The sequence below is a fragment of the Malaclemys terrapin genome, chromosome 7, assembly GCF_027887155.1.
Source record: "Malaclemys terrapin pileata isolate rMalTer1 chromosome 7, rMalTer1.hap1, whole genome shotgun sequence".
Classification (NCBI taxonomy): Eukaryota; Metazoa; Chordata; order Testudines; family Emydidae; genus Malaclemys; species Malaclemys terrapin.
The window spans coordinates 45997231-46021494 of record NC_071511.1 but is presented as its reverse complement, the minus strand read 5'-3'; the positions used below and the strand labels follow the sequence as shown (position 1 = coordinate 46021494).

Here is a 24264-nt window from a genome sequence, read left to right as displayed (position 1 = left end):
GGCAGGGTGGATGTCGGTGATGGAAAATAAGCTACACCAGCCAAAGCACAGCCAGGTTAAGCTGCATCCACACTAGGAGTGCTTTGTGGGTATAGTATAGTGGTATGGCTATCCCTGGCAAAGTGCTCCCGAAGAAGTGGGCTGTAGTCCACGAAAGCTTATGCTCTAATAAATTTGTTAGTCTCTAAGGTGCCACAAGTACTCCTGTTCTTCTTTTTATAGGGTAGACGTGGCCTGAGATAGTGGCCCTAAGGAATTGAACCCAGCAGTCCTGATGCCTCCTGGCGGTCTGCCTTAATCACAAAATCACCTCTCTCTTCTGAACACCAGACGATCACTTCTTTGCAAAGCCACAGGATTTCTCAGGGTTTGCTGGAGGAATGAGACCCAGGCAAGTGGTGACATCCAGGTCAGCATGTTCCTGAGAGCATTCTGTGATGATTCCAAAGACACTCCCCATTCTCCTACACTCTATTATACACTGAATTAGAGGCAGCTTTTCAAAAACCATCCAGCTCCTCCCAATACACACTCTCTCTCCATGCAGAATAACTTACATAGCAGACTAAAACCCAGTCAAAGGAGTACAGCATCCAGGATTTTCCTCCCCAACTTTTTTATCCAATGCACTAGTGAATTTGGGACACATAGGGGGCCTCATTCGCCACATGGTGAGAAAGAGTCTTGTTCCAATTCCTAGACCCCAGCTTGTGGTCTGAAACACCAGCACACATTGGCAGTGGGGAACAAAGGGAGTGTAACGTCTATCTGCAGCGCACCCCTCTGGGTGACATGGGAGCGACATGATTAGCTGACAATGATTCTCATCCAAGCCCCCCTTCCTTTTAGGCAAGTTAGCTGTGACATGGGGCTTTAAAAGGAGGGTGAGCACAACAGTGGCTTTGATCAGACAACAGGATGCATTCTTTCAAAACCGAGGCAGGTTTGCGCATATGAGAGATTGTTTGGCTCCATGTTTACTACTCCTGATTGAATTAGCACAGTAAACCAGTGAGGAGATATGTTCTCTGTCAGAGCTACAAACTCAGTCATGGAGATGAAAATCTAGCTGCTGTTCTTCCTATTACAACATCAACCCATTGTAAGAGTGTCTGACGGTTGGGCAGAGGTCGATTCTACTCTACCTCATTTGCCCCCTCCCCTCCCCCCAGAACAGCACTGGGATATGCTGGTTGTGTGAGTGAAGAAACAGCGTGGGGGGGTGCAGTGGACATGGCGGGACTGACTTAGTTCTGTGCTCTAGCCCCTATACTCACTCCAAACTGTATTGCAAGGAGCTGGGGCAGAATTCCCCATTGCATAGGGCCACTTAAGCAGCCCTATGTTGCACCGCCCGCTCCCCCTCCCCCCACTTTGTTAGTCTCTGTGCGAAGAGGCGGGGGTGGGCGGCACATAGAGGGTAGGGAATCGCTACAGTGCACACCACTACGAAGATTCGGGACTGCTCCAGACTGTGGAACAGCCCTCTGGGAATTCTCAGGAAGCTGCTGTAAATCAGAGCACCTTTGAGGCTGCTCTAATCTACGCCAAGGGCCATTTCAGCCCCTAGGGCAGCCCAGAATCCTGGGGATGCAAGGGAATGATCAAACCACCTGTCCTCCTCTCCCCCTGCATTGTAGTTCCTGCAGGTGCCACATAGGACAGGTCCCAGGATGCAGAGACACATAAGGAAGCCAGATTCTGGTGTCAGTTACAACCTGTATTAACTCACGTGGAGTCACGCTGGATTTCCACGGGTGTAACAGAGAGCAGAGTTGGCACAAGGAGCTGAGGGGTAAATGAGACAGTGTCATTCTGACACCAGCACTGTCCTGACCACAATTTCATTGTCAAGTGACAGTTATGGGAGAGCGCATTGTGACAGACAGAGCGGAGCTGATTCTGAAGCCCTTAAAACCAAGCCACAGCACAGGTGGCTGCTGTGGATTATAGTTCATTTGGTTACAAGACAGTGCTAGCGACAGCCCAGAGAGGAAGAAGGATGCTGTGGGACACCACACCGACACACCCAGAAGTCTAGGTGCTGCCTGAGGAGCAAGATAAAATCTAGAAGTAAGAACTTCTGTCTGAAGACAGCAAGACCCTGTCAATATGGTGTAGTGAGTCAGAGGGAGCCAGGCGTTCTGGATTCTGTTATTGGCTTTGTCACTGACTCACTTTGTGACATGATGTGAACCATGCGGCAATTTTCTGTAATATTTTTATTATGCCTTTGTGTTCCTCAGTTTCCCCATGTACTTTGCATTGCTACCCAATGGTTGCAAAAAGGGTTAGAATGTGGCTTTTGGGGCAGAGCAGGGGACATGAGATGCTGTGTTACTTCACTGTCGGATGAAATGAATGGATCGTTAGAGGACTGGCTGTAAGTCACCCGTATCAATGGAGGTTCCAGAAAGACAAAGGGAGCTGCACCTACTGAACGACTGACCCTATCCCAGGAACATGTGAGCTCAGCATGGGTCGGCAGGAAGGGGATAAGTTTGAGTTCTTGGAGGGACTCAGCAGCTCTCTCCAAGGACTGTCAGAGAGCCTGGAATGGAGTCTATGACAGCTTGGCTGGCTGACTGGTTTGGCCAGTATGGACCATGTCTTAATCTGAGATTCTCTACACTCACCTCAGGACTAGCCAATGCTGTGTTCCAGTCAACTAATAAACCCTACACTGTTTTAGAAAAGGCTGCCTGGTGTCACTGCAAATCCTCACAGAAAGCCCTGAATGATTACAGTACAAGCCTCCTGCAGGAATCCTGCTTGGCTAGACTTGCTGCAGGGAGCCATGGAAGAAGACAGAGTTCGCTGGTGCCCGAAGATCCAGTTTTGGAGTTTCTGAGGCTGAAGCCCTGCCCTGTGGAATTGTGTGGGTCCTTGGGGCCCAGCACACTAAAGGGGTCACTCTCAAGGCACTGGTAATAGCCTGTGGCATGGACCAGACTCTGTGAATCTGAGACATTCACTAGGTCTCAGCTTTCCCATTCACAAAACAGGGACAAGTCTACTGACCCAAATTTGGTCTCCTTGCAAGAAAGGTGCGACATAAGTACAAAACATCACTATTATTTCATTTCCTTCCCAGCTGGTGGGAAAGGGGATTCACAGGTCAGAGAATGGTAAAAAAAAACCCTAAGTAAAAATTCAGGGAAAATTTGTTCCAAAAATTCCTAATTTTCTCTGGATTTTCCAGAGGTTCAAAGCATTTAACGCACCCTAGCACCTGATGGTGATGAACATGATATCCAGTCTGGGGCTGAGACACTGGGCATATTTGAGAATCATAAGCCAGGACTTTGGTGGCTATTCACTTGTCTCAGGGATCAGTGTGAGGGGTTCTAGGAAGCAATGGGCACTCAAAGAGAGAAAAAATGAGCAATGCATGTGTTCCTACCTCTGAGCATTCTCTCTGGTGAGATTCACAGCAGCTTCCTCTTTATCCACAGCTATTACCCGGCTCTGGCACAGAAGGAAACAAAACACACATTATATCACCAACTTTACTGCTGTTGGCTGATGACTGGACATACAGGCTGTGGCAAAAGGGGCCAACAAGACAGATGATGCCAATATAAGATATTGGAAAGGGTCCCTCTGTCGTTCTAACACCAAAATCAGAAATAGCCCCTGAAGAATCCATCTTAGGACTTCCTTGGGAGCAGGACACTTTGGGGTTGTATAGTCGCTTGTAGCTAGGCCATCAGGATAACTGAATATTTTCATTACCATTGCTAGCATTTTACCTTAATAAGAAGTCTTAGGGCCAGACCTTCTGCTGGTTTGAATCAGCTGGAGTCAGAAGAGCTACACTGATTTGCATCAGCTAACGATCTAGTCCTAAACCTATCTGTGATGCTGGCAGGCTAGGTGCCAACTCATGCCAAGACCCCTAGGCCACACTGAACATTGACAAATGCAGAGCTGGAAACCAGTCTGGCTCACCTGTGTATTAGCATTGTTAAAACAGATGTTAAGTTTTTACAAATGTATTGAGTGTTTGGACTTAATGAAATGCTTATGAGTTGCTGCCTGCATTAATCTCACTTACAATAGCTATTATTTGGGAGATGGTAATAGTTAAGTGTTTGCTATGAAGCTGGAAACCCCCACTGTCAGAAGAGAAGCCTTACCAAGTGTGAGATACCTTTTATCACAAGAGGTGTGATCTCCTGCCCAACAAAAGAAGGCCTATAGACACCAGACGAACCACTGTGGAACATAAGCAGATAAAAAGACTTTCCTGATTGCTCCCCCCACACCCAGGAAGAAGGGACATATACAAACCCTCATCCCGTAACAGTTTGAACTCTGGGGAAGGGAATAAAAATCTCTGGCCAGAAGGGTCTGTGTCCCTATGCTGTTTGGACTTCAGGGAGGAGGCAACACTTCCAAGCATAAGCAAGAGATCCCCAGCTGTTTAGCTTGGGTAAGCCCTAAAGGACATTTGGAGCTTGCAAATTACAGCAGCTTCTATTGCCTTTTGAAACTTAAGACTGTAACTCATATGTGTGTGTTTAACTGCTTTAATCTTGTAAATAATTCATTTATTTTTCCTAGTTAATAAATCTGTAGTTAGTTTATCACAGGATTGGCTACAAGCGCTGTCTTTAGGTAGGGATATAAGATACAATCAACCTGGGGTAAGTGTCTGGGACCAGAAGTAACCTGAATATTGTTGTGAGTTTTGGTGTAAGAGACCATCTATCACAATGACAGGCTTGTCTGGGAGGCAAGAGTGCCCAAGGGGAACAGTCTGTGACTCCAGAATAAGGCTGTTATAGTGCTTTAGGAGTTCACAGTTGATACTCTGTTGGCAAAATCTAATTATACAACATATAACCAGTTTGGGGTTTGTGCCCCGATTTGTAAGGCTGCCTTGAGGCTAGCACCCATGTTTGTGAGCCACTCCAGACAGCTTGACAGTATCAACTGGTAACCTGGGACAGAGCAGCCCAGCAGAACAGAGAGTGAGGAGTAGAGAGAGAAGAGCTTCATGGGTTCCTCATCTCTAATACAGAGAGAATCCATGCCCTAAGGAATCCACACAAGCTTTACAAGGAGACACACTCTATGCTGGGACAGGGGACCTGGGTTCACAGTCTGTTCTGCAGAGAGCTCTATCCTCGCTGTAACCATACATGACAAGTTGCTAGTTCTTTATTTTAATGCAGCACTTTAGGGCCAAATTCTGTCTTGATGTAGATGTCATAGACACTAGTATTGTTGTGGGGTGCATAAGCCAGCACAGATTTAAGCTGGTCTATTCACTCAAGGCTCATGCATGTTGGCCATTTGGGGAAGGGCTGACATAACATACAAGGACAGACTGACACAGTCGTTTATGTCTGAAAGGCAAGGAGAGCAGCGTAGTGATTGAGTAGGGAAACGAGCAATTTATAATTTGGCCTAGTGAAAACTAAACATCAGCCCAACAGGTCACTGGGCAAAGGGACGCGAGCTACAGGCATGACCCTCCATAGACCTTACACACCAACACTCGATGCTTCTTCTCAGTGGCATGCCAGGACAGTTTTATTAAGGCATGCAACAACTCACTGACATGCCTTAGGCATCCAAAATAGCGTCCTCCTTGCAGCGTGACCTTGCACGTACCGATGGGCCAAGATGATGCTGTGTGGAGGACGCCATTTTGTTCTACCAAATGGTGTCCTCCATCATGCGAGCTGGACGGAGTTATTCTGCAGGCCGGATGCGGCCCACGGGCTACCAGTTGGACAACACATAGTCGGTTGGCATGCAAAGCATGCCTAGTATACATAGACGGCATAGCACTGATTCTTCTCCCAGGGTCGTTATCAGCCTGGATGAGTCTGAGGGATGAACTGATCTCCGGATCTGGAGCAAGGGAAGGCCTTTTTCTCCCCACGACATGTGGGCAGGGATCTTGGGTCATTCTCCCCCTCCTGAAGCACTGAGCAGGGATTATCCATTGCGGTCTGAGTTGGGGGCGGGATATACCCCACATGATTGATAATCTGAAACTGAAGGGGGCTTTAGTCACTTATAGATCCCAGTCCTTCCTGTGACTTTGTTTCCTCCTTTACCAGTGAGGGATTATGTTACTGGGGAAGGGACAGGCACCAAAATGGGCTCTTAGCAGTGATCAGGGTAGCTGGTGAACTGTGACTACTGCTCACTGCATTGCTCACAAATGCCTCATTCTTTCCTTGTGCTCTTTTGTCTGTCTGTATCACCTGTTGTCTCTTGTCTTATACCTAGACTGTCAGCTCTTTGGGGACAGGGACCATCTTTTTGCTGCATGTCAGTACAACACCTGGCGCAATGGGACTCAGTTCTACCATAATACAAAGGATGAAAAGCTCACTCACCTTGGGCAGTTTGCTCAGTAAACTCAGTGCAATAGCCCCTGAGCCACAGCCGATCTCCAGGATCACAGGGTGAGGGACAACGGTGGGGCACTGGTGACCCGCAATAACTGCAGGGCTCCCACTCCTCTGTAATTCTTCTTCCAACACCAAGGAGACAAGCTCCTAGCAGAAAAGGGATAGTGAGCTATTTCTGTGGGGGTCCGATGAGGACTCTAACACCCGAGAGCTTGGGAAGGGAAGGTGAAAGAGCCCCATTTCTCACCTTTGTAAACAAATACATCTCTGTATTTTAAAAAAAGCAACACATGGCAGTAGCAGGATTGAGATCCCAGAAACAGCTTCAGCTCCACATAGTTCTTTGACTATAACCAAATCTGCAGGTGCCCTACAGATCCTTTTATATCTTTTAGGACATTTGAAAAGAATAAGCAGCTAGAACACACACATTCTCCCCCCCCTTTCTTTTGCCACAATCATTAACTTTTATCTCTGAAAGCCTCACTACTCACCAGTCTTAGCCTTGCCATGTCTGAAACTCTACTCATGCTTTGAAATAGTTTGGTGGCGAGCATGAAACTCCCTAAGACCAACCCCTAAAGCACTAGGCCAACCAGCAGATGGACAAGAAATACAGTAAATGGCCCAATCAAGTGGGCTTCCTGTGTTGGCTTGCAATGCACAACTACACATGCTGGTTTGTTATTGTACGGTCACACTCAGGAATGGCTGGCTGCTAGCATGGATTTTTATTTTATTTTGACAAGTCAGCACAGGAATCTTTATTGTCAATCACATATAAAAAAACACAACAAAGAATTGCATGGATTTTGCCAACAGGTATACGAGCAGAAAGATGCTCCAGGGTAAATTACAGGCCTCCCATTCTTACTAGCAGCATTCTATGTCAATCCATAAAGTAACAATGCATGACTGGTGGGTAGGTCAAAATCCTTTATGTAAAACGCTAGATTTTTCTCAGGAGCCAGCATTAAGCTGCCTGCAGAGTGAACCCTATTTGCATGGACATCCCAGCATTTTCCCACACCCTGCTTTGGAAATCGGGCCTAAAGTGGATTAGAGAGCACAGGAGGCCTCAGGCAAAACTGCTTGGTTCCTCCGCCTCTGCTGGTTATTCCACACCACAGACCAGTTTGTGGCATCACAGCAAGCTAGTGTGGAAACAATTAAGATGTTGCAAACAGGTGAAGAAATAAGGAGTTGTAGCAGACGAGCCCTTAAGAAACAAAGATCCTATTTCCATACAAAGAGCTATCCCTAGCAATAGAGGAAGACAAGCAGGTGAAATACCTGGGAGAGGTCAGTTGACTTCCTAAGAAACCTCCAGAAACATTTTGTACAAGGCATGAGCTGCTCTTCAACCCATTAAAGAAAAAATCCACATACACTCCGTCCCAAGCAAGAACTGGAGCCAGGGCCGGCTCCAGGCACCAGCTGAGCAAGCTGATGCTTGGGGCGGCAGATTGTTCGAGGCGGCATTCTGCCAATCCTAGGGCGGCACGGCCGCTTTTTTTTGTTGGTTGGTTGGTTGGTTGTTTTTGTTCTTGTTCCGCTCCGGCTGCCCTGTAGGGGGCGGCGGCGGCGCGGAGAACCAGAGCACCCTGCAAGGCAGTCCTCTTCCTTCCCTCCCCGCCGACCAGAGCGGAGCCCTCGCGGCAGGCGGCGGCACAGCGGGAGGCCCCTTCTCTCTCTCTCCCGCCCGCTCCCTCTCTCCCCCCCCCCCCAGCCGGTCCCCCTGCACCCGCGCTCCAGCCGCACCGCAGGTTTTTTTTTTTTTGGCTTGGGGTGGCCAAAAAGCCAGAGCTGGCCCTGACTGGAGCTTGCAGTTGTTGAGCAGCCTGGTTTATTTCAATGTTCCCCTGACCTGGACCTGTCTGTGGGAAAGGCAGTTTGACTGGCCCATTTTTAAGGGGAGCTCCTTGTCTGTGGATTCCTCCTGCAGCAGGGTCAGAGCACAGGCAGGTGAACTCAGGACGCAGTGTATGGTGTTCTAGCATGCCTCTGGCCAGGTCTACACTACAAAGTGCTGTTGGCATAGCTACATTCATCAGCAGTGTGAAAAAAACTGCCCCCCGGTCAACAGGAAAACTCACCCAGTGTAGACGCAACTTGGCTGACATCTTGGCTCCTGTCAACCTAGCTAACATCATTCAGGGAGGTGGTGTAAATATGTTGCCAGAAAAACTTCTGTCGGCATAAGCTGCACCTTCATTAGGGGACTCTGCCAATATACTTAGTCCAGCAAAGCATGTGTTGTGCAGACAAGGCCCCTCTCTTGGAGCAGAATCAGCTGGTTTTAGGGAGGCTGGCTGCAGACATGAAGCAGCACTCTTCCTCACATCCTCAGAAGGGGTTAGTACCCAGAAAGTTTGGTCAGCAAGGGTGCCCTTGCATTCTAGCCATCTCTGATCACTTACGAAAGGGCGATGCTTACAGGAACACTCTAGTGTGACACAGAGGAGACAATCACAAGGAGTGAGTACAGAGCAATAGTTTCTTCTTAATCTATGCCTCAATGAAGCTCTTCCAGGTCTCTCTCCAACAACAAATGCTATTGCTCACTGTTTTCGTCTTTTGCCCTCAGGCGGGCATATTCCTGGTCCAGTTTTATGGACTGAGCCAAGACACTGTCCCTGGAGAAACGTATCTCTTCCAACTTGGCCTGCAAATCTGTCTAGACATGGCTGATCTGAAGACTTATTTCCTTGAGTCGGCTGTTTACTATCTCATTGTGTCTCTGCTTCTCCACCGGCACTGCTTCTTCTCTAGGTCCAGTGCTCCTTGATCCAAGGAACTAGCAGTCCCCGCTATCAGACCATCTATGTCATGCAGTGCCTAGCATTTGCCATATTTATGAGCTGCAAGTTTCTCTAGTTAGGTCAATTTCCTAGAGCCTGAGCAGAAACAACTCCACCGCCCTCCTGAAGCCTGTATGGCTTCCGCTTCTCTCTCTCTTGCTCTGCTTCCTCTTCCTGTTTACGTAGCCCAGCCCTAGGGTGGGGAAAAGCTCCTGGATTACCTCAGGCTGCCCCAGCTGTAAGTTCCAGCCTGTCCCTCAAAGGCATAGTATTCTCCTTCACAGACCCCATCCCAGGGCAAGCACCCTGATATTTCACTTAGGAAATATGCTCACCTGGGAGAAATCAGCTCTCATGTGACTACACAGCCAGGAGACTAAGGGCTTGTCTACACAGGGAAATTGATCATTATTGCTGTACCAGAATAAGGGTATGCCTACATGACAATTAAACATGCGTGGCTGACCCATGTCAGCTGACTCAGGCTCATGGGGCTCAGGATACAGGACTGTACAATTGCAATAGAGATGTTTGAGCTCAGGCTGGAACCCGAGCTTTGGGACCCCGCAAGGGGGGAGGGTCCAGAGCCCGGACTCCAGCCCAAATCTGAATATCTACACTGCAATTTTAAAGCTCCACAGCCTGAGCCCTGCGAGTCCGTGTCAGCTGACATGGGCCAGCGGTGGCTGTTGAACTGCAGTGTCACCATACGCTAATTGTTCCGCTATAGTTGTGTCAATATAACACCCCCCTGCGGACACTCTATTCCAGAATAAAAGTGACTTTATTCTAGAATTCCAGAATAGTGTGTCCACAAATGGGAGTTATACCAGGATAGCTATAGCAGGATATTTCACTACAGCTCTGCCGGTCAATTTCCCCAAGCAGACAAACCCTTGGCAAATAGGCTTGTATTCAGATGGGAACTTCATTCCCGAGATCCTACTCTACAGCATCAGACTGGAGCTTCCGGCTGGGGAGTAGCAATAAAATGGAAGTATTAGAGACACCAGTACTTGACATAACCATAGAGAAACTGAGCACAAACCTCACCACCTTGCACTCCAAGTACAAGCCACATTTCTTTGACCTTGCATTCCCGAACATAAATATACAGCCAAATGTATACTAACTCCTGCCCTCCTAAACCGTATCAAAAACCCCTCTCCACTGCACATGCTGCTCCCCCTGGGGAGAGGCTGAGAGAACAAACAACATGTGACAGGTTTTAGGTTGCTTAATGAAATACTGGAAAGTGCTCAAATACTATGGTGATGAGCATGATATAAGAAATATAGACTAGAAATAGAGGTTTCTAAAATGGCTTTACATATTAATTATACAATACACCTCTACCCCGATATAACGCGGTCCTCGGGAGCCAAAAATCCCTTCCCCCGTTATAGGTGAAACCCTGTTATATCGGGGTAGCGCCGGCAGGGCTCCAGCGGTGATTTAAAGAGCTCCGGGCTCCGGCCGCTGCAGGGAGCCCGGGCCCTTTAAATCGCCGGCCGAGCCCCGCTGCCACAGCTCCGGGATAGCAACGGCAGGGCTCCAGCAGTGATTTAAAGGGCCCAGGGCTCCCCGCAGCAGCAGGAGCCCCGGGCCCTTTAAATTGCCGCCCGAGCCCCACTGCCGGAGCCCTGGGGTTACCGCACTATATGCGAACCCGTGTTATATCGGGTTGCGTTATATTGGGGTAGAGGTGTATGTAGTATATATTCTCATATTGAGAATATTCACTGAGCTAATTACTGCTATAGAATGCAGATTTCCTTTCAGTAATCTCAATCCACTAATCTAGTAGACAAAGGCATAACAAGATCCAAGGGCTGGAAAATGAAGTTATGAAAATTCTAACTGGAAATCACAGGAAACATTTTAACAGTCAAAGTAAGTAACCTTTGGAACAGATTATCAAGGAACGTGGTGCATTCTCCATCATTTGCTGTCTTTAAACTGATTGCATTGGATGCCTTTCTAAAAAATATGCTCTAGTTCAGACACAATTTATTGGGCTCAGTAGTGCCAATTACATAAAAAGGAACAGCAATTCCCTCTACTGCAGGAACTACATGCAGTACGTCAGACCAAATAATCATAGTGCTCTTAAATTCTACAAAAATTGGATATCTAGTCATCCTATTTAGCTTAGGTGTTTATATGTCCCCATTAACTACAATATGGTGAGCACCTATCACTATTTAATGTATTTATCCTCACAACACCCCTGTGAAGTAGGCAAGTGCTATTATCCCCATTGTAAAGATAGCAAACTGAGGCAAAGAGAGACTGAGGCCTTGTCTACACTACGAGAGTAGTTCGATTTTACTTAAATCGAATTTTTGGAATCGATATTGCAAAGTCGAACGTGTGTGTCCACACTAAGGACAGTAATTCGACTTTGTGAGTCCACACTAACGGGGAAAGCGTCGACATTGGAAGCTGTGCACTGTGGGCAGCTATCCCACAGTTCCCGGAGTCCCCGCTGCCCATTGGAATTCTGGGTGGAGCCGCAAATGCCTTCTGGGTAAAAAAAAATGTGTCCAGGGTGCTTTTGGGTAACTGTCGTCATCCGTCCATCACTCCCGCCCTCCCTCCCTGAAAGCGCCGGCGGGAAATCAGTTCGCGCACTTTTCTAGTCAGTGACAGCGCGGACGCCACAGCACTGCGAGCATGGAGCACACTGCGACCATCGCTGCAGTTGTGGCCGCTCTCAACGCCTCGCAGCTTATCATACACCTTTCCCTGAGGCAGATGCAGATAAGTCAGGCGAGGAGGCTACGTCACCGCGGTGATGGCCTGAAGTCTGAGAGTAGCACAGACCTCTCAGAAAGCAGGGGACCCAGCGCCGAGGACATCACGGTGGCAATGGGTCATGTTGATGCCGTGGAACGGCGATTCTGGGCACGGGAAACAAGCACTGAGTGGTGGGACCGCATAGTGCTGCAGGTCTGGGATGAATCCCAGTGGCTGCGAAACTTTCGCATGCGGAAGGGAACTTTCCTGGAACTTTGTGAGTTGCTGTCCCCTGCCCTGAAGCACAAGGACACCCGGATGCGAGCAGCTCTGACTGTCCAGAAGCGAGTGGCCATAGCCCTCTGGAAGCTTGCAACGCCAGACAGCTACCGGTCAGTCGCGAACCAGTTTGGGGTGGGCAAATCTACCGTGGGGGTTGTTGTGATGCAAGTAGCCAAGGCAATCGTTGATGTACTGCTGTCAAAGGTAGTGACCCTGGGAAACGTGGAGGCGATCATAGATGGCTTCACAGCGATGGGATTCCCAAACTGAGGTGGGGCCATAGATGGAACTCACATCCCTATCCTGGCACCGGACCACCAGGCCAGCCAGTACATTAACAGAAAGGGCTACTTTTCCATGGTGCTGCAAGCACTGGTGGACCACGGGGGACGTTTTACCAACATCTACGTCGGATGGCCGGGCAAGGTTCATGACGCTCGTGTTTTCAGGAACTCTGGTCTGTTTAGACGGCTGCAGCAAGGTATTTACTTCCCGGACCACAAAATAACTGTTGGGGATGTGGAGATGCCTATAGTCATCCTCGGGGACCCAGCCTACCCGCTAATGCCCTGGCTCATGAAGCCCTATACTGGCGCCCTGGACAGTGAAAAAGAACTCTTCAACTACCGGCTGAGCAAGTGCAGAATGGTGGTGGAGTGTGCTTTTGGCCGTCTCAAGGGGAGATGGAGAAGCTTGCTGACTCGCTGTGATCTCAGCGAAACCAATATCCCCATTGTTATAGCAGCTTGCTGTGTGCTCCACAATCTCTGTGAGAGCAAGGGGGAGACCTTTATGGCAGGGTGGGAGGTTGAGGCAAATAGCCTGGCTTCTGATTACGCACAGCCAGACAGCCGGGCGATTAGAAGAGACCAGCGGGACGCGCTGTGCATCCGGGAGGCTTTGAAAGCTAGGTTCCTGAGTGAGCAGGGTAACCTGTGACTATAAAGTTTGTGTACAGAGAAGCCGAACCTGCCCCCGTTTCTTTACCCAGTTAATGTTGACTATCCTCTCCAGTTACATACCCCCTTCACCCCCCCTTCCAACACACGTTTCGAAATAAAATCAGTTCTACTTTGTTAATGAACACCGTTTTCTTTACTACTGTTTTCGCGGGAATTTTTTAAAACTGGGACGCAGATTGTGGTGCGGAGCGGGTGTAGTGTAGTGACGCAAAGAAAGCTTCTAAACTCAAGGATTGACAGGCTCCGCTGTGGTGGGCTGGTTCTTTCAACGGAGCCTGTCACCCCTCCTGATCGGGACTGTGTGTATGGGGGGGCTATGTGACTTTGTGGCAGGGGGAGGACGGTTACAGATCTCCTGCTGCGTGGCTCTGTGATCCTGCATAAGGACCGCCGCTTAAGATCTGTAACTGCCCTCCCCCGCCACAAAGTCACAGAGCAACCCACCCCCCACTACAGAACATGAAAACCACCTCCCAGACTGACCAGGGCAACTAGTCACTGCACTGTGTATGTGCCCTGCTGCTGTACCTGCCCCCGCCTATGTACCCTGCCAAAGGTGACTGTCCTGTCCAATTACCATCCCCCTTTCCCCCCCTCCTCCAAAAGAACATGATGGAAACATTAGTTAACAGAAACGTATTTTTTATTATCAACTACACATGGAACTGGGAGGTGAAACTTGGACGGGGGCTTGTGTCAGGCGGGAAGGAAAGAACTTGTCAAATTTTGGGGAATGAGAGCCTTCTGCTACTAGAGCTCTCTGCAGGGGTGGAGTGAGAGTTTGCGTGGACTCTGCCGCCTCTCCTTCTGTGCACTTTGGGTGAGGGGGGTATGGGACTTGGTGGCGGGGGAGGGCGGTTAGAGATGGACTGCAGTGGGGCTCTGTCCTCCTGCCTCCGTTCCTGCAGAACATCCACAAGGCGCCGGAGCGTGTCCGCTTGCTCCCTCAGTAGTCCAAGCAGGGTTTGAGTCGCCTGCTGGTCTTCCTGCCGCCACCTCTCCTCCCGATCCATGTTTGCTTGCTGCATTTGGGACAAGTTCTCCCGCCACTGGGTCTGCTGTGCTGCCTGGGCTCGGGAGCAGGCCATAAGCTCTGAGAACATGTCCTCCCGTGTCCTCTTCTTCCTATGCCTAATCCTCGCTAGCCTCTGGAAGTGTGATGCCAGGCTAGGTTGTGAGACAGTCGCAGATGGGGCTGTGGGAATGGGAAAAAGGGAGTGAATTCCTCAGAAAGATAAATGTAGTTGTGAACAAAGAACATAGTCTTTCTCTGTGAACAAGACCATGCACAGCACCTATCACATGCGCACTCAGCACAAGGTCGAATTCTCGGCCTTCGCATTCAGTGCCTGGGGTCTTGCACAGCACATTTGAGAAGCGTGTCAGGACAACGGAATTTCTGTTGCAGGCAGACATGGTAAGCCGTAGACTTGTGGCAGCTTAAAACTTTAATATTAGCAATGGCCTCATTTCACATTGAAATCAATGTCGGTCCCTGCTGCCAGCAATCCGGCAAGCAGGAACTCTGCTCCTGTCCCACACCCTCGCGGCTGTCCCCGGGAACGATCCCTTTCGGCTGCCCCTCTCCCGCCTCCACCGCGTGGCTGCAAACCAGCGGTTACAGTTCTGTAAAGGAACGGTAAAGCAGTCCCAACACTAACATTCCCCTACCTCATTCAAAGCAGGTCACCATGAGCGACATCACCCTCATGAGGATCTCTGACAGCGAGAAAGAGAGAATGCTCCGGGAAAGCCTCCAAAGACCAGGGCCGTATGCCGCCCTGCTGTGCAGAGCAATGATTCCCGAGTACTTGCTTGTCTCGTGGCGTGGCAACATGTCGTACTACGGAGGACCCAATAAGGCCGCTCTCCCCAGGAACCTAATGCAACGGATTTCCAATTACCTCCAGGAGAGCTTCCTCGAGATGTCACAGGAGGATTTCTGCTCCATCCCCGGACATATAGACCGCATTTTACTCTAGCTGCTGTAGCAGTGACTAAACAGTAGAGCGGCTTGGGCAGGACAATCATGCAAAACTGGACATTGCTAGATTTTTTTTCAATAGTTGCACTGCCCATGACTGAACCGTTAAGCGCCTAGGGCAAACTAATCATGAGAAACCCATTTTTTTAATTGTTAATATTCCTGTTCTGTTAAAAATAAATGTTTAGATGTTTACAACACTTACTGGCTGATCCTTCCCCAGATTCTGTGTCCGGGGTAACGGCTGGGGACGGTTGGTAGGGGATCTCTGTAAGGGTGATGAAGAGATCCTGGCTGTCGGGGAAATCAGCGTTGTGAGCGCTGTCGACTGCCTCGTCCTCCTCTTCTCCTTCCTCATCTTCCCCGTCCGCTAACATGTCCGAGGATCCGGCCGTGGACAATATCCCATCCTCAGAGTCCACGGTCACTGGTGGGGTAGTGGTGGCGGCCGCACCTAGGATGGAATGCAGTGCCTCGTAGAAACGGGATGTCTGGGGTTGGGATCCGGAGCGTTCGTTTGCCTCTTTGGTCTTCTGGTAGCCTTGTCTCAGCTCCTTGATTTTCACGCGGCACTGCGTTGCATCCCGGCTGTATCCTCTCTCTGACATGTCTTTAGAGATCTTCTCGTAGATCTTTGCATTCCGTTTCTTGGAGCGCAGCTCGGAAAGCACGGACTCATCGCCCCACACAGCGATGAGATCCAAGACTTCCCGATCAGTCCATGCTGGGGCCCTCTTTCTATTCTGAGATTGCACGGCCATCACTGCTGGAGAGCTCTGCATCATTGCCAGTGCTGCTGAGCTCGCCACAATGTCCAGACAGGAAATGAGATTCAAACTGGCCAGACAGGAAAAGGAATTCAAATTCAAATTTTCCCGGGGTTTTTCCTGTGTGGCTGTTCAGAGCATCCGAGCTCGTACTGCTGTCCAGAGCGTCAACAGAGTGGTGCACTGTGGGATAGCTCCCGGAGCTATTAGCGTCGATTTCCATCCACACCTAGCCTAATTCGATATGGCCATGTCGAATTTAGCGCTACTCCCCTCGTCGGGGAGGAGTACAGAAGTCGAATTAAAGAGACCTCTATGTCGAACTAAATACCTTCGCGGTGTGGACGGGTGCAGGGTTAATTCGATGTAACGGCGCTAACTTCGACATAAACGCCTAGTGTAGACCAGGCCTGAGGCCATGTCTACGCTATGGGCGGTAAAGTGGCACAGTTGTAGCTATGCTCTGGTAGCGCCATAGCATAGATGCTTCCTATGTTGCTGGATAGGGCTTTTCCATCAACGTAGGTAATCCACCTCCCTAAGCGGTGGTAGCTAGATCAATGGAAGAATGCTTCTATTCTGGGGGCTAGGTCAGCTTAACTAAGCAACTGAGCAACACCACTTGGTTGATCTAAATGTAAGTGTAGACCAGCCCTGAGTGACTTGTCATACAAGAAGTCTGTGACAAAAAAGGGAAGTGAATTTGGGTCTCCCATGCCCCAGGCTAGGCCATTTTCCCCCTTTTGGCATAGCTCTGAAAACTTGTGCTGAGTGTCTCTAGCTCAGGCAGCTGGGAAAAGTGAAGATCAGAAAGGTCAGAATCAGATGGTGCACATCATGTCAACACAGTGCTTGGTTACCACCAAACTAGTTTTTTGTTTTGCTTTTACTGCTGCATATTAAAAACCTAAGACAAACATTAACAATTCACCTTAGATATTCAACCTAGTTAGATATTTATCACTGGGCACTGGAGAGGTGTGTTATCCACTTGATGGAGAAATGCTCAATTATGGGGCTATTAAAATGCAAATTATTGCTTACAATAAATGTCAGAGCCAGTGTGCGTGCAGCCCACACGCTCAAAATCCTGCTGACCTGAGTCACCGCTACAGATAGTAGCAGAGCTGCTGGATTTATGCTCCTTTCTATGCAACCGAGTGTGTTCGAGGGAAGGTTGTTTAAAAGAAAATTCCTCATTTAATCCCAAGAATAACCCCTACCAGCACCTTTTCTCTGGCATGCAGTAGTCTTTAGGGGGTGAGGGAACAGGGGGAGGGGAGACGGACTGTGAGATCATCCTCTTCTTTCGCCAGTGGAAATGGGACCCGGGCACACTTTGGCATGACCCACAAAGCCATTAACAGCCTTCAAGGAGAGATTGTACATTTCTCCCAGAGGCTGGATACCTAAAGGTGACCCACAGCAGAAGGGAAGGATGCAGAAAGGAGGGAGAGAAGAGGATGGTGACCCTAGAGTGTAGCAGATGGAGTAAGGCAAGGGCAGGATACTGACCCCAGGAGGGAAAGAGTGACAAGGGGATAGAGTGGAGATGATGGGCTGGACCAGTGGTGCATTTAGTGTGCGAGTTTCACTACCAGAACGAAAGCTTGGAATTTCCCTCCCAGACGAGGATGCCAGTTTCCTCCAGCCCCACCCAGGGGGGGCAGGAGCAGAGGTTATTGCCCCAAATCTGCAGCGCTCCTATCCTTGCCCACATAAGGAGTGCCCATCTGCTTCACTCTAAGTCCAGCAAGCAGGGGCACGGCCCACCTTCATGCTGTCTATCGTCCAGCACAGCTTTGCTCTATGCCTTTGCTTAGCATGCGAAGGATGGATGGTGTTGCAGCAGGGCTCTTGGCTGAGACTCAGGAGACCAGGGTTTAATTCCTAGCTCTGACACAGAATGAGAAAGTCATGTTCTTTTTTTGTGCCTCAGGCTCCCGCCTGTACAGTGCTGACAATGATAATTCCTCATCTCACAGGGGCAGTGTGGGGATAAATCCACAAATATTTGGGAGGCTCTCAGAGCCTGTGATGATCCATACATAATACCTGTGATCCAGATGCTGTGTAATCATCTATATCTATAGGATGATGGGCTGGGGATGTAGGAAAAGGGCAAAGGGTTGGCTATGTGTGGGGATCTGAATTTGGCACCCCCATTGAACCAGGCTAGGAGAACTTCAGGGGCCCTGGGCTCAGTGAGTATATTGCTTTAGTGACCCTCTTTGGTAGACAAATGGAATGCTGTTCGCAGCCTCTGCAGGCAGCGATTTCCAGCCCCTCTTTATCTTTGGCACAGGGAGGGAATTTAAGAGGAGACTGGAAAAGGAATAGAACAGGGCATCCTTGGAGTTTGGGGGGAGGGAAAGAGCTTTCCAAACAATCTCCTTTACCACACAGAAAAAAAAATGTGGATCCATTGTTGCTTGATTCCCATCATTCTGAGGTTCTCAAACTTTCACCTGCCTTAACAAAGCAGCCCACCGACCCTCAGCTGCTTTTCCACAGTGACTTGTTTGACTTCACTGTCTGAATCCAGCTAACTTCATGCTATCGTTTATTTTTCTATTTTCCGAGCTAATTGTGAAATAAACGTGCACATTTGCAAACACCCTCAGTTCCCCATGAACCCTGACTCCACCCCTCCAGCACACACATTCTCACAGGTTCTCGGTATTAGCTCCCCCTCCCTGTGGCCGGGTCTCTTGTTCACTGTGTTTCTTGGAACTGCAGCTGCACAAAGAGAAAGTCAGGGCACTGCTCGCCAGAACCCAAACCGCAAGCTCTCCACCTGTGCAGCTCCATCCGGCAGGCAGTATATGGCCAGGCAGCTTGTAATGCAAAGATGGGGAAGTGGAAATACACTTGAGAGTCTCATGACTAGAGCTGAGCAAATACCTACAAAAAATCACCTTACCCTGTTTGTTACTATTAGCTAGAAACAAAATGCTGAATCTGAACTGGCCAGGTTCACACCCCTTTCCACTGTCTTCTAGAGAGATGCTTACATATGCCCCGGGATATCTGACCTCCTTGCAGTCATTAATGGGTTTATTCTCACCACACTCCCGTAAGAAATTCGACCCCCATGTGACAGAGAGGGAACTGAAGGATAGGAAATCTGTTGCTGAACCCAGCTCTCCATTGTCCCAGTCCCCTGTCCCATTCACCGAACGTCCTCTCTCTACTCACTTTCCAACAGCAAAAACATTCACGTCAGCAGCAAATCTAAGATTCAAAGTACAAGCATCCACCTCGGAAACTTGATTCCTAGGCCTGGACTACACTTAAAATGTTGATCAATCCAGCTACATCGCTCAGGGGCATGAAAAATTCACACCCGAGAGTTGTAGCTCTGCTGACCTACCCCCCCCCAGTATACAGGCTGGTAGGTCAATGGAAGAATGCTTCTGTCAACCTAGTTTCAGCCACTCGGGGAGATGGATTACTTACACTGTGGGAAAAAACCTTCCATTGCTGTAGGAAGCACCTACACTATGGCTTGATCTACACTAACCCCCCAAATCGAACTAAGGTACGCAACTTCAGCTACGTGAATAACGTAGCTGAAGTTCGAAGTACCTTAGTTCGATCTTACCTCGGTCCACACGCGGCAGGCAGGCTCCCCCGTCGACTCCGCGGTACTCCTCTCGTCTAGCTGGAGTACCGCAGTCGACGGCGAGCACTTCCGGGTTCGACTTATCACGTCCAGACAAGACGCAATAAGTCGAACCCAGAAGTTCGATCGCTCACCGCCGAACTACCGGGTAAGTGTAGACATACCCTATGATGCTAAACGGCTGTAGCTGTGCCACTGTAGCACCCACAGTGAGTCAAGCCCTAAGAGTTAATGGTAATCCACTCTGGGAACAGAAACCACAGGGTGTGATGTGTGTTTCCAATCAAAATGAACCAATGTTTCAAATGTATGGAAGATCACACTGAACTGTTAGTGAATGTTTCGAGGGCCAGGATTGTTCAGGAAAATTATTTGACAGATTAATAGAATTTTACAAGCCGTTCACAGGAAATTTGTGAATTAAATAAAAAAAGTGAATTTCATGGAATAAGTTATTCATCACAAACTATTCACTGAGTCCAGGCTCATTACAAGAACAAATTATTTGAAAAACATCTTCCTCAAGAAACTAGTTAAATGCTGAAAATCTCCTGTGTAATTAACCTCTTCACCCCAACCACTTCTCTGCCTCCCAGGGTGGAACACAGTGTGAACTTTGGACAAGCACTGCTGTGCTGATGTCATCCTACCTCCCATTTGCATTAGGAGACTGCCGTGCGAAAGCTGTCTGCAGAGGTATAGAGAGCAATTCATCTTAGGCTTTGGTGGGGGGCTCATGCAATCTCTTATGGGTACAAGAGAAAAGAGCCTGCTGATATCCAGTTGTCCTCCAGTGGCTGTATAATGGTACCACAGAAACCCTGCACAGTTTGGTGCTGCTGGCAGCCTTTGTGCTTAATAGACATAGGACAGGGGTGCTGCAGTTCAATACTGTGCATACAGGAGGGCAGGATAGGTACCACAGGGTGGGCTGTAGGCCAGGGCTGAGGTGCAGTGGCAGAGCTGTGTGTGGGCCCAGCAGTGGGATGACAGAGTATTACAGGTTGGAAGCTCATTGGAACAAGGGACTGCCTTTCCCAATGTTCTGTGTTTGTACAGCGTCTAGCACAGGGGTAGGCAACCTATGGCACACGAGCTGATTTTCAGTGGCACTTTCACTGCCTGGGTCCTGGCCACCGATCTGGGGGGCTCTGCATTTTAATTTAATTTTAAATGAAGCTTCTTAAACATTTTAAAACCCTTATTTACTTTACATACAACAATAGTTTAGGTATATATTATAGACTTATAGAAAGAGACCTTCTAAAAATGTTAAAATGTATTACTGGCACGTGAAACCTTAAATGAGAGTAAATAAATGAAGACTCAGCATACCACTTCTGAAAGGTTGCCTACCCCTGGTCTAGCACAATCAGTTCCTGGTCTATGACTGGGGCTCCTATACGCTAGGATAGCACAGATAATAAATATTAATAATAATCAGTACTGTCAGAAAAACTGGAGAGTAACCCCACGTTTTTCTTTCACATAACACAAAATACAAAATTAACAGCTGCAGGGGCAGGGAGATAGCATGTTAACCCTCTTAGCACCCCAAACTCTTCCTTCAGGCTCTGACTCTGACGCTTCTCAGCACTCCCTGGGAGCATACCTTTGCGTCATGCCATTCCTGGCTCAAGTGTCCTGAGGCAGCAGGGAAGATGAAGTTTGAGGGTCAACAGCCCGGGTGGTGTGCTGCCTGTGAATCTCTCAGGTTAGAGTTGGGAAGCAGAGGGAGACAGTGAGGGATACAGAAGGCTGGGTGTACACTCCTGTCCAAACACCCAGAGACACAGACTGTCGCTTCCTGGGAATGTTTTCACATGTGTTGTTTTTTTTCCCCAGAAACCGCACTTCCCAGAATCCAGGACTCTCTGCAGAGCCTAATCTGATCGCCCCCTTCCTGTCTGTTTGTCCACTGGCTCCCAATCGATCTGCAGCAGGGCACATGGAGGCCAAGCAGGAAACGTGAGCATATGGAAGCCATGGAAAATTCCCTCCTGCCCCTTTTAAACACTAGGCCTCCAGGCCAGCTCCATGTTCAGATGGCAGCACAGCTCACAGCAATCCCAGTTCACCTACTGGCTGGCAGCGTGGGGAAAGGTACACATCTCACATACCCATGAGCCTCCCACACAGACCCTAGACAACCCCATGCCAATGAGGCGCTGAGGCAGCCATACTAGTGCTTTCGGGGCAGCAGCCCAACACAAGGCCACTGAGGGGGACCTTTGATCCCAAACAGACCAGGAGGCAGCTACATGGATGCCTCCAGCATTAATCTTCATCCCCTCATCCCCTGAACATTCGCAAAATGCTGGCTTCCTCTGGACAGGGCCGGCTCTAACTTTTTTGCCGCCCCAGGCAAAAAAGAAGAGCACCGCACCGCCGTAACACCCCCCTCCCGCGCCGCCCAACCCCCCCAGGCCGCCCAACCCCCCGAGCGCCGCGCCGCCCAACCCCCCACTCCCTGAGCGCTGCGCCGGGCCGACAAACCCCCACCGCCGCGCCGCCCAAACCCCCGGAGCATCGGGCCGGGCCGCCGAAGCCCCCGTCCCCCCCAGCGCCGCACCGCCAAAACACCTCCCGTGCTGCCCGGCCGAAACAAAACAAAAAAAACCCTTGAGCGCCACCCCGCCAAACAAACAAAAAAAACACCACGAGCACCCTCCGCCAGCCCAAGATTGGCCGCCCCTTCTAAAGTGCTGCCCCAAGCACGTGCTTGGTCGGCTGGTGCCTGCCTCTGGAGCTGCAAGTACTGGCCATTGTCAAAGACAGAATCCCAGACGACATGAACCACTGATCCAATCCTGTCTGGCAATTCCTGTGTTCCTAAAACCCCATTTAGGCTAATGTTGGCTAGGGGCAAAGGAAATGGGTCGTGGATTCTGTCCAAGCTAATCTGCAGACTTTATTCAAATGACTCTCCCCAATTACTCTTCTGCAGTAGTTTCACACAGCTCTAGTCCTGACTTCCCATCCTGTGCTTCAACTGCTAAACCACACTGCTTCTCAGCTAAGAACCTGAAAAACATGGACCTGAGATCCCAGTCTCAAACAGAACAGGATTCCAAAGGAGCAGAGGCTTGGAAGGCAGGAAAGTAAGAGCCCATGTGTGGTATGAGAGCTGAGAGATACAAGAAACAACTAGTATGGTGGAGAGGTGATAACCAGAGCATACATTAAGTCAATTCATTCCAAGCATGTCCAGGTCCATGTTGTGACGTTGTGCAGTCTATATGGTTTTATAAAAACTTGATAATAAGTCAATATAATGTAACAGATAGTTTTAGAGAAAATACGGTAATAAGTGAATGTAACGTAACTGGGATATGCTTCATGCAAAAGGTCTCTTGTAAGGTATCATTACAAAGCTTATAAGCTACTGAGTATGATCATCTGATTTGTATGAATGTACCACTCTTGTATCTAAAACTAGAAATATAAAATGTAACTCTGAGGGCCTATTGTAATTGTGTAAAGTGTGGACCATTAATGATGGTTTGGAATCTTGATGACTCCCATTGTCTGCAGATGGCTGTATTTACCTGTGAGTCTTCCTGTATATGTGTGTGCTGGCAAGTGAGTAATGAAGTCTTGCAGTGACATGTGATCATGTCACCTGAACTGGAATCCATCTTTAACCTGGTGCTTTTCCAGTGAGGGGGGGTGGAAACCCAGAGGGACAAAGAGTTCCCGCCTTATGCAAAAGATATATAAGGGGGAGGAGCCATCATGAAGAATCCCCTAGCTACCACCTGAGCTGCAACAAGAGCTGTACCAGGGGAAAGAATTGTGCCCAGGCCTGGAAGATGTCCAGTCTGAGAAAAACTTACTGAAGCATCTCTGAGGGTGAGATTATCTGTATTCAGTTTGATTAGGCATAGATTTGCGCATTTTATTTTATTTTGCTTGGTGACTTACTTTGTTCTGTCTGTTACTACTTTGAACCACTTAAATCCTACTGTCTGTAGTTAATAAAATCACTTTCTATTTAGTAATTCACTCAGAGTATGTATTAATACCCGGGGGAGCAAACAACTGTGTATATCTCTCTCTCTGTGTTATAGAGGGCGAACAATTTATGAGTTTGCCCTGCATAAGCTTTATGCAGGGTAAAACGGATTTATCTGGGTTTAGACCCCATTGGGAGTTGGGCATCTGAGTGCTAAAGACAAGCACACTACTGTGAGCTGTTTTCAGGTAAACTTGCAGCTTTGGGACAGGAGATTCAGACCCTGGATCTGTGTCTGGAACCAAACAGGAGTGTCTGGCTCAGCAAGACAGGGTGCTGGAGTCCTGAGCTGGCAGGGAAAACAGGAGCAGGGGTAGTCTTTGCACATCGGGTGGCAGCTCCCAAGGGGGTTTCTGTGATCCAACCCGTCACACATGTGTGCCCTTAAAGGAAAGCTGCCTCCTCTCTGCCCAGCACCGAGGGGAGCGAATTGTGTTTGCAAAGAAAGGTTGGGGATTTTTAATAAAAAATTGACGTTTTCAAGTCTCTTTTGGTACTCCCCAGCTGCCCTAGCATAGCTCCTTTTATCAAAGGATCCCAAAGCCCTTTCCAAAGGTGGGCAAGATTTGGCATCTCCACCTCATACACAGGAAAGTCAGAGGCACAGAGGCGGGGAGTGATTTGCCATGGGCCACAGAGCAGCTCACTGGCAAAACTGGGAAGAGGATTCAAGTCTCCTGGCTCCCAATCCATGGCTCTAACCACTAGACTACAT

General features: G+C 49.0%; 1 protein-coding gene and 1 long non-coding RNA gene across 3 annotated transcripts in view; both read right to left on the bottom strand.

Annotated features, from left to right (window-relative positions):
* Window positions 1-24264, bottom strand: part of HEMK1 (HemK methyltransferase family member 1) — a 61263-nt gene that overhangs the window by 25502 nt on the left and 11497 nt on the right. For both annotated transcript variants that reach the window (XM_054036075.1, XM_054036076.1), the window contains 2 exons: window positions 6360-6521; window positions 3404-3468 (listed from right to left, as the gene is read on the bottom strand). In XM_054036075.1, the coding sequence (XP_053892050.1) occupies window positions 3404-3468; window positions 6360-6521 (227 nt within the window). The remainder of the gene's footprint in view (window positions 1-3403; window positions 3469-6359; window positions 6522-24264) is intronic.
* On the bottom strand, window positions 13784-15333 carry LOC128841226 (uncharacterized). The gene is made up of 2 exons (XR_008445783.1): window positions 14830-15333; window positions 13784-14353 (listed from the first exon to the last, which is right to left on the bottom strand). It is a non-coding gene; the product is annotated as an uncharacterized LOC128841226 (long non-coding RNA).